Source organism: Borostomias antarcticus (assembly GCF_949987555.1).
Source record: "Borostomias antarcticus genome assembly, chromosome: 10".
Lineage (NCBI taxonomy): Eukaryota > Metazoa > Chordata > Actinopteri > Stomiiformes > Stomiidae > Borostomias > Borostomias antarcticus.
Window position 1 is genome coordinate 20,390,078 of NC_140243.1, and position 21,700 is coordinate 20,411,777.

At 50.0% G+C, this 21,700-nt stretch overlaps 2 protein-coding genes across 2 annotated transcripts; both read right to left on the reverse strand.

The window, feature by feature from the left end:
- Nucleotides 1-320: 320 nt before the first annotated feature.
- On the reverse strand, nucleotides 321-3,594 carry nat14 (N-acetyltransferase 14 (GCN5-related, putative); the record flags this gene model as incomplete). The annotated part of the gene is made up of 4 exons (XM_084444600.1): nucleotides 3,503-3,594; nucleotides 2,643-2,811; nucleotides 1,937-2,242; nucleotides 321-773 (listed from the first exon to the last, which is right to left on the reverse strand). Exons 2-4 carry the CDS (start codon nucleotides 2,721-2,723, stop codon nucleotides 321-323), a joined length of 840 nt encoding a protein of 279 aa, XP_084300726.1. The 5' UTR covers nucleotides 2,724-2,811; nucleotides 3,503-3,594.
- Nucleotides 3,595-14,791: 11,197 nt separating this feature from the next.
- On the reverse strand, nucleotides 14,792-19,080 carry il11a (interleukin 11a; the record flags this gene model as incomplete). The annotated part of the gene is made up of 4 exons (XM_084444601.1): nucleotides 14,792-14,962; nucleotides 15,369-15,530; nucleotides 15,656-15,748; nucleotides 18,907-19,080. Coding segments are annotated over 4 exons (600 nt in total), but the record flags the coding sequence as incomplete, so codon positions are not given.
- Nucleotides 19,081-21,700: the final 2,620 nt, after the last annotated feature.

Below are 21,700 nucleotides of genomic sequence, written 5' to 3' on the forward strand. Positions count from 1 at the left end.
CTCAAAAGCAACACATACATAAATACTTAAATAACACAATTATCAATTAAAGAATAAAAAACATTATTTACCAGCCTTTTACTGCCCTCAGATTATTGCCTTCAGCAGAAGAGTACAGTACACCTGGATATTGATCTATCATCATCCCTTCCTGTAGTCTCCACCGTCATCCCTTTGATCATCCCTTCTTCCTCTCTGGCCGTCACCTCATCCCGAACATCTCCACTTCATCATCACCTCATCCCGAACATCTCCACTTCATCACCACCTCATCCCGAACATCTCCACTTCATCGTCACCTCATCCCTATCATCTCCACTTCACCACAGGTCTTTAAAAAACACCTTGGTGATCTGGAAGCCAAACAAGGCCCTCTCAGGCTTCTCCAGTCTCTCCTCTTCCTCCTCCTCCTCCTCCTCCCCGAACGGCCCCTCGCCCTGCAGCCCGTAGCCCAGCTTCCTGAAGAAGACCTCGGCCATCTTGGACGGGTAGGGCACGTGGGCGTAGAGCCGGCGGGCCCCTGTCTCCCTCTCCCTCTGCTCCAGGCTCTGGACCAGCAGCCTCCCCAGGCCCTCCCTCCGGTACCAGCAGCTGACCACCACCCTGCAGATCCTCCGCACGCCCGGGCGTCGCTCCCCCTCCCGGAACACGCAGCCCACCACCTCGCCCTCCCAGTCCGCCAGCCACACCTGCCCCGCCGCTCGCTCCCGCTCCGGGTCCATCGGCTCCGCCTCCGCCTCCTCCTCCTGCTTGGGGACTTTCCGCCGCTTGGCCTTCAGTTCGGAAGACAAGGAAATCAGGGTAATGCCGGGCTCACACTACAGGATATTTAAAATCCTAACCAATTTCGAAATCGGATTACATCACGCACATAAGGAGAATCTTAACAGATATTCTTCTTGCGCATCTCAAACAAGCACACACAGCAAGATTTGAAAATAACGGCTCAGCACACACTACAGGATCTTATCGTGCCCGAGGGAGCAACGAACCGTCTCGCTTGTAAAGTCGGGACGTAATAATCTTAAATATCAAACATGTTTGATATTATCGGGCCGCCCCGATGGGTCTGCGAGCCGATCGGGAGGTATAAGATTGGATCTGTAAACCCCTCACATTACAAGAAAATCTGGGCTGATCCTCGGCCCCGACCAACGTTCCAGACCAGATTTCTCCTCCGATTGTCGGGAGGGGTGAATCGGGGATAAATCGACCCCGGTCTCCCACATGATAGACAACGTTTTATCCAGCTGCACCAATGAAAAGCTAGCTCTTCACTGGTGTGGGTGGATGGTATTTATACTGGGGGGGAGTGAGTTTAACCAAAAACTCGCTACCTACTCAGGACTCACCAGAACCCAGTTTCACTCGGTTACATGAGCAACAGAATCTGAATTGCTGTGAAACAATTGAAGCTTATTAGACGAATAACCATACCTGCGTTTTGATCAGTAACAGACCATCCTAATAATAGTTGTGTGAAGGATATACATCACTTGCAGTTCACAACGTCTTCTATGTAGTGGTTTGCAATTAACCCTCTTTTGATGTAAAGTCAGAAGACACTGCGATTACAAAACAGTAACACACCTAGGGCAGCTCTGGCTCAGTGGTAGAGCGGGTTGTCCAATGATCGTAGTGGTTCGAATCCCGCCTCCTCCTGTCCATAGTGTCCTTGGGCAAGACACTGAACCCCAAATTGCTCCCAATGAGCAGGCTAGCACCTTGCATGGCAGCTGCCACCATTGTTGTGTGGATGTGTGTGTGAATGGGTGAATTAGAGGCCATTGTAAAGCGCTTTGGATAAAAGCACCATATAAGTGCAGAGTCCATTTATCATTTACAATCACCTGTAAATGGCACTTCTATGATTATTCGCCTGTACGCTTCGGTTAGTGAAAGCTAGATGGAGGTAAACCAGGTTGAGGAGACCCACCTTCTTCGTCGCCTGGCTCTTGCCGCTGATCCTGGCGTAGGGGTTGGGGAGGGCGAGGTCCTGCTCCCCGCGGTAGCTGCTGCCCACGTAGTCCCAGCAGGGCCGGCTGGTGCCCAGGACCCCCGTGGAGCGCGGCATGGTGGCCTTCAGGTAGACGATGAGCAGGAAGACAGGGACGAGCAGGGCCAGGATGAAGGAGTGGAGCAGGCAGCGGAGGACGGAGGAGACGGTGGCCAGGAGGAGGAGGCAGAGCGGGCGGGTGAGGAGGTGCAGGATGAGGCGGTTCTCTGTACCCTGAGAGCCCTCCTGAGAGAGAGAGAGGGAGGGAGGGAGAGAGAGAGAGAGGGAGAGAGAGACAGAGAGAGAGCGGAGTTGGCGTGATATAGCTAGGGAACCTAGCTTGCACCTAGCACTACTACTTTTTGCACTATATTTGTATCCCAGTCCAGTCCAGTCCAGTCCATTGTTGTTTTGTTGTAAGCACCACAGTGTCGGGAAAAAATCCTATCTATGTGAAAGTACAATGGCAATAAACATATTCTGATTCTGAACCTCTAAAGCGCTTGTGTGTGTGTGTGCGTTCGTGTGTGTGTGTGTGTATGTGTGTGTGTGTGTGCGTTCGTGTGTGTGTGCGCGCGTGCGTGTGGTGTGTGTGCGTGTGGTGTGCGTTCGTGTGTGTGTGTGTGGTGTGTGCGTGCGTGTGTACCTTGATGAGGTCTTTGACCATTTCTATGTCATCCTCCTTCATCCTCCTCAGTACCAGCTGACCCAGCTCCAGCTTCACCATGACTAGGCCTCACACACACACACACAGCAGGCCTGCCTTCCCCTTACACACACAAACACACACACACCATACACACACCGGCACTGGTCTAGAAGGAACGACAAGACACGGGGAAGCGTTGAGCTTCATCTACAGGCCCGTAATATCGTGGTTATCTTTCAAACAGTTCTGATGACCAGAGGGATGAAAGGATATGGCTATAACAGTCGACCATGAGGACGACAGCAAGGCTATTTTTAGTTCTGGTATTTTTGGATAGTAGGCTATGCCATGACTCTGGGGGGCAAAGTTTATAATCAAAGGGCTGCTCAAATGAAACGAGTAGCCAACATATTTCCCCTCTACTGTTTCGCATGTTAGAGCGCTGTAGGTGACTTCGGCCATGTTGCAAAGAAACAAAATACGAGTAGTCTACTGAATGATAACAATAACAATGTTGTTAGATTGTACCGACGCTCCCACGTGCGCGTGAACATTGTAGCAGCGTGGCGTCTCGCGCTAAACAATGAAAGGGGATTATGAGGGATTTGTTTGTGCCTATGTGGGCCATAGCAGATCCATCCTAAACCTACTGTGCTGCAATGTTTACAAAATGTTGTGAACAATTCAAAGGCACAGAACTCGTGACATGTCACCATAAGCGCACAATGAAACGCGTTTAAGTCACACTGGTGCCTGTTTAAATCCTTATTTGGCGACTGGCCGCTAGGAATAGCCTACAATCAAGCGTCTGTCGCTGAAAACGAATGGCTCAAACCCATGCGAACCTCGCCACTTACCTTGCAGCGTCTGCGGGTTAAGCTCAATGTAGGAAAATTATTTCATTAATCGCTCTATGATCTATAAACTAAGAACCACTGTATATTTCTCACGTTTGATTGAATGACTCGCGAAACTTGCGTGGTCACGGAATTCCGAAGATAACGTTACGCATCGTTATTCGTTTCGTTTGCAGTGCGCCACGCTGCCACTACGCCATTTCCGCAAGAGGAAATGCTACGTAAATATCTTACGTAAACGAGTGAATGCGGCTGTCTTGTGCGACGCAATGAGGACCGCTCTCTCCAATAATAACCAAGGTCTAAAGGACTGACTTCAAGATTGTATGTAAAGAATATAACCTACTGAATAATACATCAACATTTACATAACCAGCCTAAATGTATTTTGCACTGTTTATACAGTAGCCTATTTTGTGCATTTTGGTAGATTGTATTGTACTGTATAGGATACTGTATCCTATGTTATTGTATTTTACACTGTCCCTTCTTTTTTTTGTTATTAGTATTATTATTGCCATGTACCAACAGACCTAGACAAATTCCTTGGCTAAAATAAAATCTGAATCTGAATAAGAGAGAAACAATATGATATCAACAGATTTATTAATAACTATTTATAGTATCAGTGTTTATCCTGAAACGGGGCCAATATAGACAAGTATGCACAAAACCTCATAGTTACTATCTTATACACAAACAGTCCAAGTGGTAGTATAATTACAGATCATAACATTTAGAAACTATTCAAGGTCCATCCTCAAGGTCAAGTCTTCTTGAATTAAACCTTGTGGCACAGTGGCATTTCATCATTTAGTATTTTTCTGTTGGACACCCGCCCCCCCCCCCCCCCACCTTGAAATGTGTGAAGATAAAAATCTCTTGAAAACACACACACATTCTCCCAAACGCCGACACACACACACACTTTCCCTCGGCGGTCAGTGTGACAGCTGCGTCTCCGGAGAGCCCGGTACCGGTCCGTTCATAACTGTGTTCTCCGCGGTTCCCATCACCCCGTCTCCAGAACTCTGTTCGTTCTCCTGCCTCCCCTTCAACTCTGTTATTTCATTCTCTACTTTCACCTCGCTCCTCTCCGAGGCCCCTCCCCCTGCTCTGACCCTACCCCCCTCTCTTAAATGGCTGCTACTGACCTCGATGATCACAATCCCGTCTTCTCCTTCGATCTGGTATATCCCTTCCATGGATCCCTCCCCCTCCCCGACTGACCCTCCCGAGGCACCGTAGCCGACCTGCTCTCCCCCCCCTCCCCCCCCCCCCTCCCTCTCGATCAGAGTGATCATCTGCACGCCGTCCTCGGAGCCTGGCTCCATCTTGGGCTCGTCCCCCAGCTCGAACACCACGTTGCGGCCGTCCAGCGGTGGGCAGGAGAGGCCCAGGCTGCCTCCCGGGCCCTGGTAGCCGCCGTCCGTCTGGGTCGCCTCCGCGCTCTGGGTCTCCGTCCGGAAATGCAGGACGAAGGACCCCCCGTCCCCCTCCGCGCGTCTCTCCTCCCGCCTCTCTCCCCCGCCCCACTCCTGCAGGAGGGAGACCACCTCTCCCGCGCTCTTCCCCGCGTCTCCCTCTCTCTCCTCCTCCGCCTTGAACCGCAGCACGAAGGACTCCGCCCCCCCGCCACCCTCGCCGCCCACCCCGCCCGGCCCCGCCCCCCCGGAGGCGTCTCCCTCGAACCGCAGCACGTACGACTCCCCGCCCTCCCCCTCGATCTTGACCTGCTCCCTCCTCCCCTCCTCCTCCTCGAAGCACAGAACGAACTGCTTTCCCGCCATGGTGTCCTCGGTCTTCAGCTCCTCCAGGGCGCTACAGGGTTCCCCGCCCGCAGCCGCAGGGACGCAGGGCGGGAGGGGGGCGTGGCTAGCCGTGGTGACGGCCGTAACTGTGGTAACCAGCGAGGAAGTAGTAACATAAAACGACGAGGCGGAGGACACTGGGACCACGGCCGACGATGATGATGATGAAGACGGAGTAATAACATTAGCAGTGGTTATGGCGGTTGAAGTGGCGCCGGTCACGTTAGAGCTCGTCCCGGGCCCGGAGCGGTCCATGGCGCCGGCCGCTGCCTTCTGGGACGCAGCTTTGGGTTTGCGTCCTCGCCGGGTCCGGGCCGTGCGCGTGCTGGTCCCCAGGATGGGCTTGCTCAGTAACGAGTTGGAGGAGAGCGTCTGCGTTGTCACAGCAACAGGGGCGGAGTTTACACTGCTGTTGTTGTTGTTGTTGTTGTTGGTGATGATGAACCTGGTGTGCTGCTGCTGGGGGGAAACGGTCTGGAAGTGCGGAATCTGGTTGTGGGCGGGGCTTAGAACCGGCTGGAGCGCCGGCATGGTCTGAACCAGCGGGAGAGTCTGGGCGTCCGGGCCGGCGGTCTGGTTGGCGGCGGGGACGAGGATCAGACTGGGCTGGCTCCCGTTGTTGGACGGGCACTGGAGGAGGAGGTACTGGGTCTGGGGCGGAGGAGGCGGCGGAGGGGGCGGGGCCGGCGTGGGGGCGGAGAGAGGGATGAGCTGGAGGCCGCTGGCCGTCTGGATCATGAAGTAGTTCTGCGAGGTGTTGGGGGGGATGTCCAGCGCTGGCTGGGACACAATCAGACTCCCGGGGTTCCCCGTCGTCTCCAGGGTGATGGGGTTGAGCAGGGTCGTGGTGGCCACGCCCCCCGCCTTCCCTCCCGCCGCCCCCTCCTTGGCCCCGCCCCCCGACGCCATCACGGCCGTGCCGTTGGCGTGGGTACGGATGTGCCGCTGCAGGTAGGAGTGCATGACGAACTCCTTGCCGCAGTAAGGGCACTTGTAGTCTTTGCGTGAGGAGTGGGTGCGCAGGTGCAGCTGCAGGTTGGAGGAGTGGGTGAAGGTCTTGTGGCACTGAGAGCACTGGAACGGCCTCTCACCTGAGTGGGTGCGCTCATGCTGAGAGAGAGAGAGAGAGGGGGGGGGGGGGGGGGAGAGGGAGAGAGAGGGAGGGAGAGAGAGAGAGAGACAACATGGTCATATTAAACTGCGCACCATTACATTACATTAGTCATTTAGCTGACGCTTTTATCCAAAGCGATTAACAATAATTGCATTTAACGTAGGAAAAGCCTATGTGCTACTACTTGCTTACACTTAAAGTCAGTGTACTACTACTCAAGTGCATCTCCTTTCTAAAACAAGTGACTAAGAGCATAATCTAGTGCTGAAGGCAAAGTGCAAAAATAGCAATCTAAAATACAATAGGTGCTTAAAGGAATAGTACTAAAAATACAATAGGTGCTTAAAGGGATAGTGTTCTATTTTGGACATCTTAACCCCGTTCGATGTCCGTCCACCATGAACCCCGAAACATAGAGACCCCAACTTCACAGACCGCTCCAGCACCGAGCCAGCTGCCAGTTTCCACCCAGAACCTCACCGGGCCACGACGGAAGTCAATCCCCATTGGACACTCAACTCAACGCCCGCCCCTGGCCTCGCCCCCTGGGCCCCGCCCACCTGTTTGAGGTTGGAAGTCTGGGAGAATGCCTTGGAGCAGATGGGGCAGGTGTGTGGTCTCAGGCCCGTGTGCATCTGGCTGTGTCTGCGCAGGCAGCTGGTGTTCTTGAACGACTTCCCGCACTCCTGGCACACGTAGGGCCGCTCGCCCGTGTGCTGGCGCAGGTGGTACTGGTAGTGGGAGCTCCACTTGAAGGTCAGGGGGCAGTAGGGGCACTGGAAGGCCCGCACGCCCGTATGCACCTGGGGGGGCGGTGGAGAGGCGAGGGGGGTGAGGAGGGAAGCCGGACGCGGATCTCAGCCCTGTCTACTAAGGATGAGCGATATATCGGCGATCATATCGGTATCGGACGATTTTTTAATATATCGGTATCGGTCCGATGTGCAAAACAGGGCCAATGTGAACAGCAGATAATTATTTCTGTCTAGCTGCTGTCCGTGTTGTTTTTGAGAGGAAACAATGTGGTTAATCTATGATTTATCGGCTTTTGCAAATGTTTTGGAAATAGAGACAGTGTTTAAATTTTTTCAGTGTGTATAACATCTGATTATCACAGAAACGGTTTTATACAGATCATATCGACATCGGTAAATATCGGTTATCGGCCATTACAGCAATGTTAATATCTGTTATCGGTATCGGCCAAAATGTTCATATCGGAGCCTCCCTACTGTCTACTGATGAGTGAACCCAGACGCCAGGAGAAGGCCAGTCTGTCTGGGGCTGATGGTGGAGCCTAGTCTGTCTGAGGCTGATGGTGGAGCCTAGTCTGTCTGGGGCTGATGGTGGAGCCTAGTCTGTCTGAGGCTGATGGGGGAGCCTAGTCTGTCTGAGGCTGATGGAGGAGTCTTACCCTCTGGTGTATGGAGAGCAGCGAGGACCTCTTGAAGCTCTTGCCGCACTCCGTGCAGCGGTACGGTCTCTCTCCCGTGTGGTCTCTCATGTGGTACCTCAGGCCGGACGAACCCTTGAAGCACTTCTCGCACTCGGAGCAGCGATATGGCCTCTCTGTGAGTCACAAACCAATCAAATCAAACTTTATTCGTACAGCGCATCTCATACACAGAGGCGACGCCATGCGCTTTACAGAGAGCAATGGATGAGACATGAGCAGAACTAGTCGCGTGTTTCACACAGTGGATTTGTGCTGTTCTGCCTTCTCACCCTAGATACCTTCCTTCTGGCCTGTCTATTCTGCAGTGTGAGTAAACAATGTGTTGATCTCTCTCTCTCTCCCTCCCTCCCCCCCTCCCACTCTCTCTTTCTCTCCCTCCCTCTCTCCCCCTCCCACTCTCTCTTTCTCACCCTCCCTCCCTCTCTCCCCCCCTCCCACTCTCTCTTTCTTTCCCTCCCTCCCTCCCCCCCCCCACTCTCTCTTTCTCTCCCTCCCTACCTCTCACCCCCCCCCCAACTCTCTTTCTCTCCCTTCCTCTCTCTCCCTCCCTCCCTCTCTCCCTCCCTCTCTCTCTCTCCCTCCTTCTCTCTCTCCCTCCCTCTGTCTCTCTCTCTGTCCCTCTCTCTCTCTCCCTCTTCCCCCTCCCTCCGTCTCTCCCTCTCTCTCTCTCCCTCCCTCCCTCCCTCCCTCTCTCTCACCGTTGTTACCCCCCGCTGCGACGGCGGTCTTGCTGGCCCCGCCCCTCCTCTGGCCCCTCCCCCCGACGCGTGGGGCCGGCTTGGCCTGCTCCCCCTGCGCCTCCTCCTCCTCCTGCTGCAGGGTGACGGTGAGGAGGCTGACGTGGCCCTCCCCCTGGGCGTCGCCCGGCTTGTCCGTCCGGCCCGGCGAGGACGGAAGCGGCAGGGACAGGGACAGCGACGGCGGGCAGACGATCTCCGCCTCGGCCTCGGCCAGCAGACGCTGCTCTGGCGTGTGGGAGTGCTGGTGGGTCAGCAGGGAGGAGAGGAGGGGGAAGGAGCGGTCGCACGCAGAGCAGCTGAACTGGGAGCGAGACTGGGGGGGCTGGGGCGGGTGGGCCTGGACAGAGAAAAGAGGAGGAGTTAACGAGGGGGGAGGGGCTACTGAAAAATATTCCATCAACCAATCAAATCCTTTATTCAACCAGACAGGCATCGTTGAGATTAAAATCTCTTTTTCAAGAGCGATCTGGCCACGAAGGCAGCAGAAACAAAGTTAGAGCAATAAAAGAAACATGACAGACAATACAGAGAGACGTATGTTCACAGAAAGAATCGGTTGTAGGGCAAGTTATCAAACGCAGTCGCACTGACCAAGAGAACTGGTTTCATAGTCTTTTATGTATATATCCTGAGAGAAGCATTGTTTATTATATTCTGTCTTGTTTATTTGGTTTGTTCTATGCTGTTTTTTTTTTTTTGTATGTTTTGTTTATTGTATTTATTGTCCGTTTTGTGGCCTGCAGTTACTATAGGACCCTCTCAAAAAGAAGATACTGTATCTCAAGAGGTAACTCCTAATAAAGAAATGTAACAATATCCGCCTGTGTGGTTTTCCTGACCCGTCTGCCGGTGTGTGAAGGGTCAGAGGTCAGAACCGTACCTGGGCCAGGTGTCTGTTGAGGCCTCCGCTGGTCTTGAAGCTCTTGCTGCAGTAGGCGCACTGCATGCCGGCTCCGACCGCCGCGACAACGCCCATGGGCTCCACGGCGTGGGTGGGCATCTGGGCCACGGCGGCCGTGAAGCTCTGGAGCAGGTCGAACTGGGCCTGGGTGGTCCCCACATTCTGAGAGAGAGAGAGACACTGAGTCATACTGGTCCACCCTGGGTAAGAGGTCACCCTTCACACGATGTCATCTCTTTCTATTCGCGGGTGTTTACATTTCAAAATAGACCAGCTCAGACGCCACTCAGCACCAAGGTTATTATAGTTAACGAACACTAAGTAAGAAAAAAACATTTTAGTTAACTGAAATAACAATAAAAACTCGGCTTTACAAAAAAAAGATAACTAACAAACTGTATTGTGTTTACAAAACTTAACTCAAATAAACTAAAATTGAAGAGAAAATGTCTTTAGTTTTAGTCTTTTTCATTTCATACATAAGCCTAGAAGTATTTTAGGTGGATATTAAATCTTTTTTCAGCTGTGTGCCTGCGCAGAAGTAACCTGACATGCTCCAGATGGTTTGTTTCAAACGGAGTGAAACAATGTGAGCTCACTAAACTAAAACTAAGCATTTTCAAAAAATAAAAAATAACTAAATTAGAAAACCTGCTTTAAAAACGAATAAAAAATAAACTGAAATTGAAAACAAAAAGTTAAAACGATATAAAACTAAAAACGAATGAAGAAAGCAAAACTATTATTCGTCACTCACCGCTCCCTCCACCCCGTCGGTCAGTCCCAGGAGCTCCGCGGCCGTGTGTCCGTTCTCAGCCACCGTAGTCGTCTCCACCACCTCCTCGAAGTCAGCCAGCAGGTGCCCCGCCCCCACCAGCCCCACGCCCCCGTCCCCGCCCTCCCCGGCCTGCCCGTGTGCGTCCTCCCCCCCGGGGCCCATGTGCATGGCCTGGTGCTCCTCCAGCTCGCCGCATGTCCCGAATGTCTGGCTGCAGCTGCCGCAGCTGTACAGCAACACGCTGGCACCCGTGTCCGTGCTCACGTGCACCTCCGTCCCGATGGCCCGGGACGCGCACACGCCCTCCCCGCCGTGGGAGAGGGCGAGCTGGGGGTGGAGGCTGCGCACCTGGCCGGACGAGGAGGCGTGGTGGTGGTGGTGATGAGACAGGAACACCTCCTCCACCCCCACCACCCCCTCCTGGCTCACGAAGCCCACCATGTCGGTCAGCATGGACGACGTCACCTCCTCCGCCTCCACCATCATCTCCACCATCTCCTCCCCCTTCCCTCCCGCGTCCCCCCCCCCTCCTCCTCCTCCTCCTCCTCCTTCCTCGGTCTGAGGGCCCTTGGCCTCGGCGGCGTGCGCGTGCGAGTTCCTGTGCAGCGCCAGGTTGGACGAGTGTGTGAAGCTCCGGCCGCAGTCTCCGCACACGTAGGGCCGCTCGCCGGTGTGGATCCTCATGTGCTGCCGCAGGTTGGTGGACTGGGTGAAGGCCTTGTGGCAAACCGTGCACACGTAGGGCTTGAGGCCCAGGTGGACGTTCTTGTGGCGCCGCAGGCTGCTGGAGTTCTTGAAGGCCTTGGGGCAGCTGTCGCAGGCGTAGGGGCACTCGCCCGTGTGCTGGCGCAGGTGGTACTGGTAGTGGGAGCTCCACTTGAAGGTCAGGGGGCAGTAGGGGCACTGGAAGGTGCGCAGGCCTGTGTGGACGCTGCTATGGACCTGGAGGAGGAATCAGGAACAGGTCAAAGAACGTATTGATTACCCAAAGACAACAAGATAAAATGCAAAGCTCCTGGACCCAAGTGAGCCCCCTTAGTATCCTACCAAGTTAGTATGCAACCCCTTAGTGTCCTACCTGGAGAAGAGAAGAGCGCTTGAAGGCCTTGCCACAGTCCTCACATTTATATGGTTTCTCTCCTGAGTGAGACCTACAAACAATAACAAACAATTGAACAGGATGTTAGTCCATTCATTACTTCCAATGCTCCATTTATCCTAAAGGCTTCAGAAATCAATCTGAACAATTAGTCCCCTACTCCAATGAACCTGTTCACATCACACACCAAACACAGGATGAAGTGAGTATGGGTTTTGTTCTAATAAAATCTCTTCATTGTCCCCTGGCAGACCTGAGTGTCTAAGACCAGGGTTTGGAAAGGTCTTTAGGGGTTTCTAAAGTCTCTCTTTCCGCTGCTCTCTCCTCCTACACACCTCTGGTGGTACAGCAGGGCGGAGGAGCCCTTGAAGGCCTTGGGGCAGACATTGCAGCGGTAGGGCCTCTCGTTGTTGTGGCTCCGCTGGTGGTGGGTTAGTCTGGACGACCATTTGAAGCTCTTGCCACAGTCCAGACACTGGAAGGGGTGGTCGGCGTGCTCCTGGTGATGCGCCTCCCCCGCCACCGCCGACGACGTCACCATCTCCAGCACCACCTCCTCCCCGCCCTCCACCACCCCCTTCTCCGCCTCCTCGTCGCCCCCCTCCCCCTCCTCCCCCGAGCCCAGCAGGGAGGGGAAGGGGGAGAGGGAGCCGGAGGACTGCGGTTGTAAGAGTTCTGTTTGGACCACCAAGGTGGCCACGGAGTTTGCCATGATGAGGCAGAAGGTTTGACAGCTTGTGTTTTGTGTCAAGTGGGCATGTGCTAGTTTGGCTGCATCAGCTTATTTTTTCTCTCCTTCTCAGTCATTGCTGGTGGGATTTATCCGCGGTTGCTGCAGCTCTGGGTTCTTTTCCTCAATTAACTCTGAAACCAAATAAGAACCAAGTGTCACTAACCTTTAAGTTCACAACAACCTGGGCGTTCTGTTTAAAGTCGGCCAAAAATTGATCGGACTATTCCTTTAAAGCCCCTCCTCCCTCTCCCTGCCCATCGCTCCCCCCTCCCTGACTGCCACTGGCCGTCTTTCTGTTTCTGCATCTGTCTGTCCCTTCTGTGCAATGCGATTCTACACTTTTACCCAAATTATAAGATCAATGCACAATATTTCAAGGTCCTAAAAGAGCAAACGTGGGCTAGAATCCATGAATGATGTTGTCCTAAAACAATCTGGAACCGGGCAGCGAGTGTATTTAGCTATGCCCACGTAAGTGCGAATTCGTTTACGCTAGAGCTATGTTCGACTGAAATGATGCAGGGCTGAAATGCGAACTATTACTCACCTTGTAGCATTAACTCATCGTTAATGCTATTGTTGATATTGTGAAAAGGGGTTGAGACCCGCAGTGCTAATCCATACAACCTTAACAATAAACCAAGCGCAAACTAACTAGCAGCTATCCACCCGCTACCGCCTTCTAAGAACAACGATAGCTATTGGCTCTGTTCTACACCAAACAAACCACTCCCATTGGCTCAGAGGTTTAACAGTCAAATTTGTGGTCTGGAGCGGTTATATCTTAAAAACTATCATAGTTGCTATAACTGAATAAACTCCAGTTTAATAACATAAATACAATTTCTATGACTTTGATGATCTCAAGGATTATTAAAAGTGATTACGCTTAACGGGGAAGGCGTTCTGTTCTTACTCGTTACAATGGCTCATGGGTAATGTAGTTTGTCGGTTGGTAGGCAGCCTGACCCTGACCTGACCAGGCCAACCGAACAATGTAGGCCTACTCAACATATTAATTGACGAAATCACTCAGAAAACATGTATGTCCTGCTGATATAAAAGTGAAAGATGTTTCATGCCATTGTGCACAATCTTTATTATTTTTTTCCCCAAAGGCACACATTTCACATTTGGCTGATCAGTCTGTATGGCAGAGATCTTAAAGGGCATCCACAACATTCTGGCATGGTGATGATGGCCACCGCAATAATTCCAGCATGGACGATAGCATCGCAATGGAAAATTGGGATTAAACAGTATAAAAGTACAAAAATTACGAGAAGACTTGCTCCTCTGCAGCACAAATAAATAATTCCACCAAAGTAACTTAAATAAATAGTAAATACTGTAAAAAAAAAAAAAAAAAAGCTAAGATAGAATAATAGCCTATTGATAATGAAACAATGATAGGGATAGCACTGAAGGAGTATTCTACATGATATATCATAGAAAACTACAATATAATACATTATTACATTGTATACAACAATTTACATTCTTGTACAAGTATAAACAGCTGTACAGAACCGTAGTATCACAATATCACAATACATAGTATTTTAAGGCTTGGGGTCTTTTACATTGTTAAAAAAAGACTCAAATATAATTTGCACCCCAAGGCACAGGTCCAAGACCAGCCAGCCAGCTCTATCGTGAGGCCGATCATAACAAGCTTGTGCAAAGAATTTAATCAGGTCCATCAGTGCTTAGCAACACAGAATATTCATACAACTTTAACCCAATGTTCATCTTGTCACCAGTTCCTTTTCAGCATCAGAGAAACAGAGATACTGTACATAGCAACTTAGCCGATCTTACGCAGGAAACTACTGACTCTCCTCCTCTGGGTTGACACCCTGACAGAAACGGGCATCGCTACAATCTATTTCTTATTAGCTGAAATGTTTGTTTTTTTAAACTGGTGGCACACACAACATGGTTGAAAGATTATATAAGTAACACCCAATCTACATCTGTATCTAAAAGTTAATAGACAGCACTGTAAGTAAGAAAAAACAACTTGCACTGTTTGCTGATTCTACTGAATGAAATTAAATACTTTTTTGAAATCACGAAAGGCAAGAGTGAATTAAGAAACAGGAAATACAATCAGTATCTTAAATAGGGGTCAGGAAGTGCTACTGTGTGGTCTCTGTTTTGATTGGCTGATTTTGTTTTGTTTTAAGACAAGGTTGTGGACAACAGAGTAGTTCAGGAGAATGAAGAGGATACTAAATTCACAATTATAAAGTAAGAAATAATGACAAGAGTGACATTTTGCGATATCAAATAAATAACATCAAATAAATAACTAACAATAAATAAATAAATACATAAATAAATAATAAACAGTCATAAACAAGGCATTTAGGATGGGGAGACATGACGTGTTCATCGTAAATCAATAGCGATGTTCTTAGTGTGAATGTTGAGGGTTGTAACTGGCTGTAGTGTGGATATATAGAGCATCCTCATTGGCTATGATGTTAGGGAGGAGGAGCATTGTTGCAGGTCATTGGTAGTGTGGCTTTCGTAGGACACCATTGGCTGTAGTGTGGCTTGAACAAGGTCGCGATCCCCATTGGCTGAAACGAGGATTCCGTGCATCCCTGTTGGCTAATAGTGCTGTAGTTCTGGGTCCTATAGGCAGGTCTCTACCGGGGGCTCTGCTTGAGGCTGAGGAAGGCTCGGTACGCCCAGTTACAGAAGCGCTCAAACTGCTGCAGGAGCTCGTGGGAGGACTGGAGGACCTCGAACTGGGAGTGAAGTTGAGGAGGGAGAGACGGCGTGGCGGGGGCGAGCCTCTGAGCCTCTACTCTCCCCATCTTCAGAGAGAGAGAGAGAGAGAGAGAGAGAGAGAGAGAGACCTGGGTTAGGTTTACTGTACACAATAGTGGACTTGACTGGCACACAATAACGCATTGCAGTGATTCAGCAAGAACAACCACTACACTGATTGTGACATGCCGAGCTTACAAGGGGTTTTATCTCAATAGTTTACAGTGACTCACATTCTTTGTATCCTAACCCTCACATTTTTTGATTTATATATCTTTTGTACCCTACTTTTTACTCAGTTTTTAATTATTATTTTTTTTAAACTTTGTTTACTGAAAACACTCAGGAACTAGCGCAAAACATTTCACTATATATTGTACTGCTCTAGTATGACGTCGCATGTGACAAAATAATAAAACGTTGAACCTGAACATTGTGAAAGAGCAGGCTTACCTGGCGCAGTATGAGGGCGTTGAGGGACTTGATGAGGGTAATCACCTCGGCCAGCTTGGGCAGGGCGGGGTGGTGGTGCTTCTTCGAGGTCCGGTTCAGCCACTCGAAGTGGTGCTCAAACGTCTTCAGGTCTGCGTGCAGCTGAGAGAGGGTGGGCTTCAGCTGGAGGTCAGAGAGAAGCTGTTAATGGTCGGTGCCACGATGCATCAGGGAGCTAAAGCTGTAGGAAGCACACACATACACACACACACACACACACACACACACACACACACACACACACGTACCTCAAGGGAGTTTAAGTCATTTGCCCTGTTGTTCATTACAGGCAGTGACTTGAACCTGTGGTGTTCCAGGTCCAGGTCAGAGAAATGCTCTTTCTAGAGGAGAAACACACAACAAAACACTTCATCAGTCATCTAGTACCTCCTCACTGCCTAGTCCCTCCTCACTGCCTAGTACCTCCTCCATGCCTAGTCCCTCCTCACTGCCTAGTCCCTCCTCACTGACTAGTACCTCCTCACTGCCTAGTCCCTCCTCACTGCCTAGTCCCTCCTCCATGCCTAGTCCCTCCTCACTGCCTAGTCCCTCCTCACTGCCTAGTCCCTCCTCCATGCCTAGTCCCTCCTCACTGCCTAGTCCCTCCTCACTGCCTAGTACTGTCCTCAGTGCCCATCCTCACACAAACCACAGAAAGATCCGGATCACCCATCAGTATTGGATCTGTGGGCTGCCCCTGGTTCTGTCCTCAAACTCTCTGGTCAGTTCAGAGTGAGCAGCGTGGTCGGGTCAAAGAGAGTTCACCCAGAATCAACTTCCCAAACGTCAACAAGAAGAGCTGGTGACCTGAAACCACAGTATGTTCTCTCCTGGGAGAGAGGATAACGATATAGACGCGGTGACTAAGACTCAGAAAGCACAGACAACACCGGGCTGCAGGGAAACTCCAGGGTCGCCTCTATAAAAAGCTGGAATGACGTAGTGAGCTGCTGTGTTCCGTATTGACCGGAGACCAACTGCACTGTTTATTACGGCCACTAGAGGGAGACGAACGACTTAACAGGAGACCCGGAGGTTCTTCCCAGCGCTCTCCTGATTAGCGTGGCTTGCGTCTGCGTGATTTAATAAGGAATAAACAAGACTGACTGATATGACGTGCGTCAGAGTTCCTATTAGGGAAGCATAATACAATTAGCAACAGCAAGCTGGAACAGCCAGGTTTGGGCTATAACGGGCTGTAGCCTATTCAATTCCTCATCCTATTATTTTGTTTTCCTCATCAAGCGTTTGCTTCCATGTTTTGCAGCTGGACTTTTGATGTTGTTGTTGTTGTTATCATTGTTGTTGTGTCCGCAGCCCTTTTTCCTGTTTCTTTCTCACATCTGTTCCTCTGCCCATCAGTCTTTGGTAAAAGCTCACGTGCATTTGTGGTGCTAATGTTTTGTTTTGAGGTGGTCTACTTCTCCTCCCTCTCTCTCTCCTCCCTCTCTCTCTCCTCCCTCTCTCTCTCCATTCCCCTCCACCTTCCCTCTCTCTCATAACACACACAGACACACACATACAGTCATACACATGCACACGTGTGCACGCAGGCACACACACACACACACACACACACACAAATTGTTCACCACTTCTCATCCACCTTTCAGATCTTTTGATCTGCTGAGGTTGCTGTGTCTGCCTGTAATTCCATCTCTTATCCTCCTTTTCTCACTCTCTCCATCACAAACCATGACCTCACTCGACTGAACCTTGCACCCCCCCCCCCCCCCCGCCCATCTTCCTGAATGCAAATGCTGGAATGTGATAAATCTCTCTGATTTTTATCGGGTCACTTTGCTGTGGCGACCAAAAAACTAAACACTAAACACCACACCTACACAACCACAAGTATTTACAGCACACTCAATGGACAGACACACACATACACATACACACACACACATATACAGTACACTCACATGCACTAGCCAACATGCCATACACTCAAGAATACATTCCCTTGCCCCCTGCCTCTCTCTCTCCCTCTCTCTGTGTCTCTCTCTCTCACGCCCTATCTCTCTCCCTCTCTATCTCTTTCTCTCCCTCTCTCTCCCTCTCTCTCCTCTCTTCCTCCCTCTCTCCCTCTACCTCTCTCCCTCTCTCTCTCCCTCTCTCTCCCTCTCTCTCTCCCCCCCTCTCTCCCTCCATCTCTCCCTCTCTCTCTCCCCCCTCTTTCTCTCCCTCTCTCCCCCTCTCTCTCCCTCTCCCTCCCTCTCTCCCTCTCTCTCTCCCTCCCTCTCTCTCTCTCTCACACACACTCGCACCCACATGCAGTTTTATTGCTTTCTTGAGGGGACTTTCCGTTGACTCCCATTCTATTTTTCTTTCCTATCCTTGACCCCTGCTCAGTGGAACTCCGCACACCAAGACAAGAAACCAAAATAAATGCTGCATGAAAAACTAACAACATATTTTTCACAGTGGCACATTGGCGCTGCTGTGTAGTGTTGTCCCCTTTCTGAACATACCTCCTTATATCTGCGGCTCATGGCGGACTACAGGCAACAGAACGTCCTTGGCTATTTTACTCAATACAAACTAAACTACACACACACACACACACACCCACCCACACACACACACCTGCTCGACTATCTAGAGAGAGTAGCTAACCTTTTTTTTATGTCATACCTTAAACAAACACTGGCCTCTGATTTGCATGATGTAAAAATAGAATCTTTTCCAGCCATGTGTGACCGAAGATCCCAAGATAGCATGTTCTCTATTCACCTGATCAAACACAAGGTGACACTCGGGTTCAAGGTAGTGTGGACGATGGCCTCGGGCCACCGGCCTCTAATCTGGACTCCAATCTGACGTGGCCTCAAACCGCTCATGTATACATGATGTGAGGCCAGTGAGGCTGAATACGCTGCACACAACAAGCATCAACATCTCACCTACAGAATCCCTTATCCTCTCAACCTATTGACTGGAAAAACTACAGGAGCGATCTGCTTTCCCCTCTACTGAGAGAGGAGACTGTGGATCAAGTAGTCCAGTAACAAGGTCCTATCTGGGAGTCAGATAAGCGTATATGAGGGTTGGAGCAACACCTGGGCCTGACATCACCTGACCAGGCCATTGGCTGACCAAACCAATCAGATCACAGCCACAATGAGACCTCTTGTGCCTGCCCTGTTCTAGCAGTACGAGGGGGGCGGTTCTGTCACCAGGCAAAGTGCTTAACCAGGAGAGAGAGCATGGTACAAAGTCCCTGTGAATACTTCTGCGATGACTCGTTTCAGTTCCAGCATTGTGCAGGGTATTACTGTCCAGGAGCAGGCTAAGCCTACCAGGGGGACTGGCATTTTATTGAGAGAGAGAGTTACTGCAACAACCATGATGAAACAGGTCCAGTGACAGCAGTGACAGAGGCCAAGCGCAGTCAAGGCAACTCAATCTCTGACAGCCTTGTCAGAGTATCCCACCCACCCTGAGACCTCCACGATGCTTGCAACCCCCTATGACAGCACAGTCACGTTCCACTCACCAACAGATCATTCGTGATCTTTAGTAGATTCTTCGTCTGATTGGTCAATTTATCCAGCTCGTGGTGAAGCCGCCGGTGATGGACAGGAGCAGGGAAGGCGGACGTAAATAAAGGCAGCTGAGCCAATAGCAGCGAGAGGAGCAGAGATGAGGAGGAGTCTACCAGCACTGCGGGGGAGGGAGAAAACGGAAGCAATTAGGCGATGTCGCTTCTGCGGAGGCGCTGTCATCATCCCGCGGTAATGATAATGACCCCAGGCGATGTCAGTTCTCCAGAGAGAGAGAGAGAGAGAGAGGGAGAGAGAGAGAGAGACAGAGACAGAGAGACAGAGAGAGAGAGAGAGAGGGAGAGACAGAGAGAGATATTGCACCATCATATCAACAACGGTCGCAGACTTGGCTCAGGAACCCTCTAGGACTACTACTGCCACCACACCGTCATGTTTTCACAAGTTGAATGCAAATTATTATCATTAGAAGGTATGCCACAAAATATCACCATCCCTGCACCCATAAACAACTGAATGAATGCTTCTGATTGTCACACCTGCAATAGGATACGGGAGTTGTAGGATGCGGCGTGAATGGTAGTATAAGCAAAGACAACTCTTAAACACTAAGCTCATTCATTCTTTCCCTTTCAAGTTCAAATACAAGGTAACGCAGGCAAAGTATTAAAAAGGAGCCACAAATGCTGTTGAAATGATAAATGCCGGTGTAATTACAGGAGAACCACAAGAGACGTGCGCCAGCGGACACAGAGAGAAGCTGAGCCCTATAGTCTTTGTTAAACTTTAAGAAACCCTGCTTTTAACTTTTACTATAGGCTATGTGATATGTTTTTATTGTAGCTGCGCATTAAAGGACTTGCACCTAGGAATTTCACTCACTTGTAGTCGTCTAGCAGAGGGGGTGTGACAATAAACTTGACTAGGAACTTGATCAGTTCTGTTTAGGCTAACATGTCCATACAAGTCTAAGTGGTCACTTAAGCGTCAATGGTGAAGTAGACATTCAATTATGTAGCATTAGCATAGTAGTCTAGATTAAATATTAGGTAACATTAAGCACATAATTTTGTAAATAGGCAGACAAGAATGTGCAATAGTCGAGACACGTCAATATAAGAGATTAATACAACAGTAAAAAAAAAAAATTGTAGATTTTAGAGGAAATTATAAAGGCACTTACATTTCATATTTGTTCGGGTCCAAACAATAAATAAAACAACAAATCAAAAGATAAATAAATAAATAAAGACTGAAAATTAATAAATAAATTGAACTCCGGAAATTGTCACGTGCTCCAGGTTCTTCTCTCGACACTCCGCACGCAGCGCGAAGGAGGCGAGAGTCGGTGGAGTAAAGACCGAGAGAATGAATGAACGAGAAGGAAGGACGAGGGATGACGGAAAATCATCCGACAGAGAAAGACAAAATGATGTCTCGAAACTTTTTTTTTGCTGAGTAAAGTTTGAGATCACTCCTCGTATCTCTCAGAAGTGGTAAAGACAGACGGACATACAGACAGATGGACAGAGAGAGGGATAGACGGATCAATGCAGAGGGATGCGAGTGTGTGTTAAGTCCAATTTTGCGCGCAGTGAAGTGTTTAGGCTTGTTTAAAACTTCCTTTATAAAGACGTCGGGCCTATGACACATCGCCGCTCTGAGTCACTTCATTCATAAAAACACACAGACACACGCTCTCTCTCTCCCTCTCTCTTTCCTCCTCCCCTCCCTCGCCGCCTGTCTCCCTTTGCGAAATGTAGCCTAAAAAATGTTCCGTTGTTTTTTCTGTTTTTTCTGTCTGTATCACTTTCTCTCGTCCTGTCACTATCTCCGGCACTTCCTCCGTCCCATCCCCGCTACCTGTGCGTATCAGCACATCTCCCTTTTAATCTCTTCATCTCCATATCTCTTCCCCTCTCTCTCTATCACTGCAGAAGTTTAAAAAGGCCATTGTTTCATTTTATATCGGCATATCTTGAGTCCTGTGTGCTTTATAGCCAACATATCCCCGTTTACCTTTCGCTGTCTCGCTGCGCTTATGTTTAGAATGTCCAACAATTAACTAAATAAACTTTCAGTTGTTTAATCCATGTTTATGTACAGAAAGACTCAATATGACATGTTCCCCCACCTTAGTTAATACATAAACAGAACTCTCTCTCTCTCTCTTTCTCTCTCTCTCTTTCTCACCCCGTCTTTTTTTCAGACTGCCCCTCCTGAGACATCGGCCTGTTATTTCCACTTTCCCTCGTCTTTCCCTCTCTCCCTCTCTCCCTCTCCAGGGTGAAGGAAAGAGTGAGAGACATAGCAGAGCAGAGCAGGAGAGAGGGGCTGTCCAGAAGGGGCCTCTAACGTGTTGCATAGAAACAGTGACTGGACCGGTCCACACACCAACACTATTAACACACCGGTCCACACACCAACACTATTAACACACCGGTCCACACACCAACACTATTAACACACAGGACCAACACTATTAACACACAGAGAGGAGGGACCGGTCCACACACCAACACTATTAACACACAGGGAGGAGGGACCGGTCCACACACCAACACTATTAACACACAGGGAGGGGGGACCGGTCCACACACCAACACTATTAACACACACCAACACTGTTAACACACAGGACCAACACCATTAACACACATGGAAGGGGGAACTGGTCCACACACCAACACACACCAACACACAGGGAGGAGGACAGCGATGGGGCTTAAACACTACACACTTACACAAACACACACGTACACATGCAAACAAATACCCTCACACATG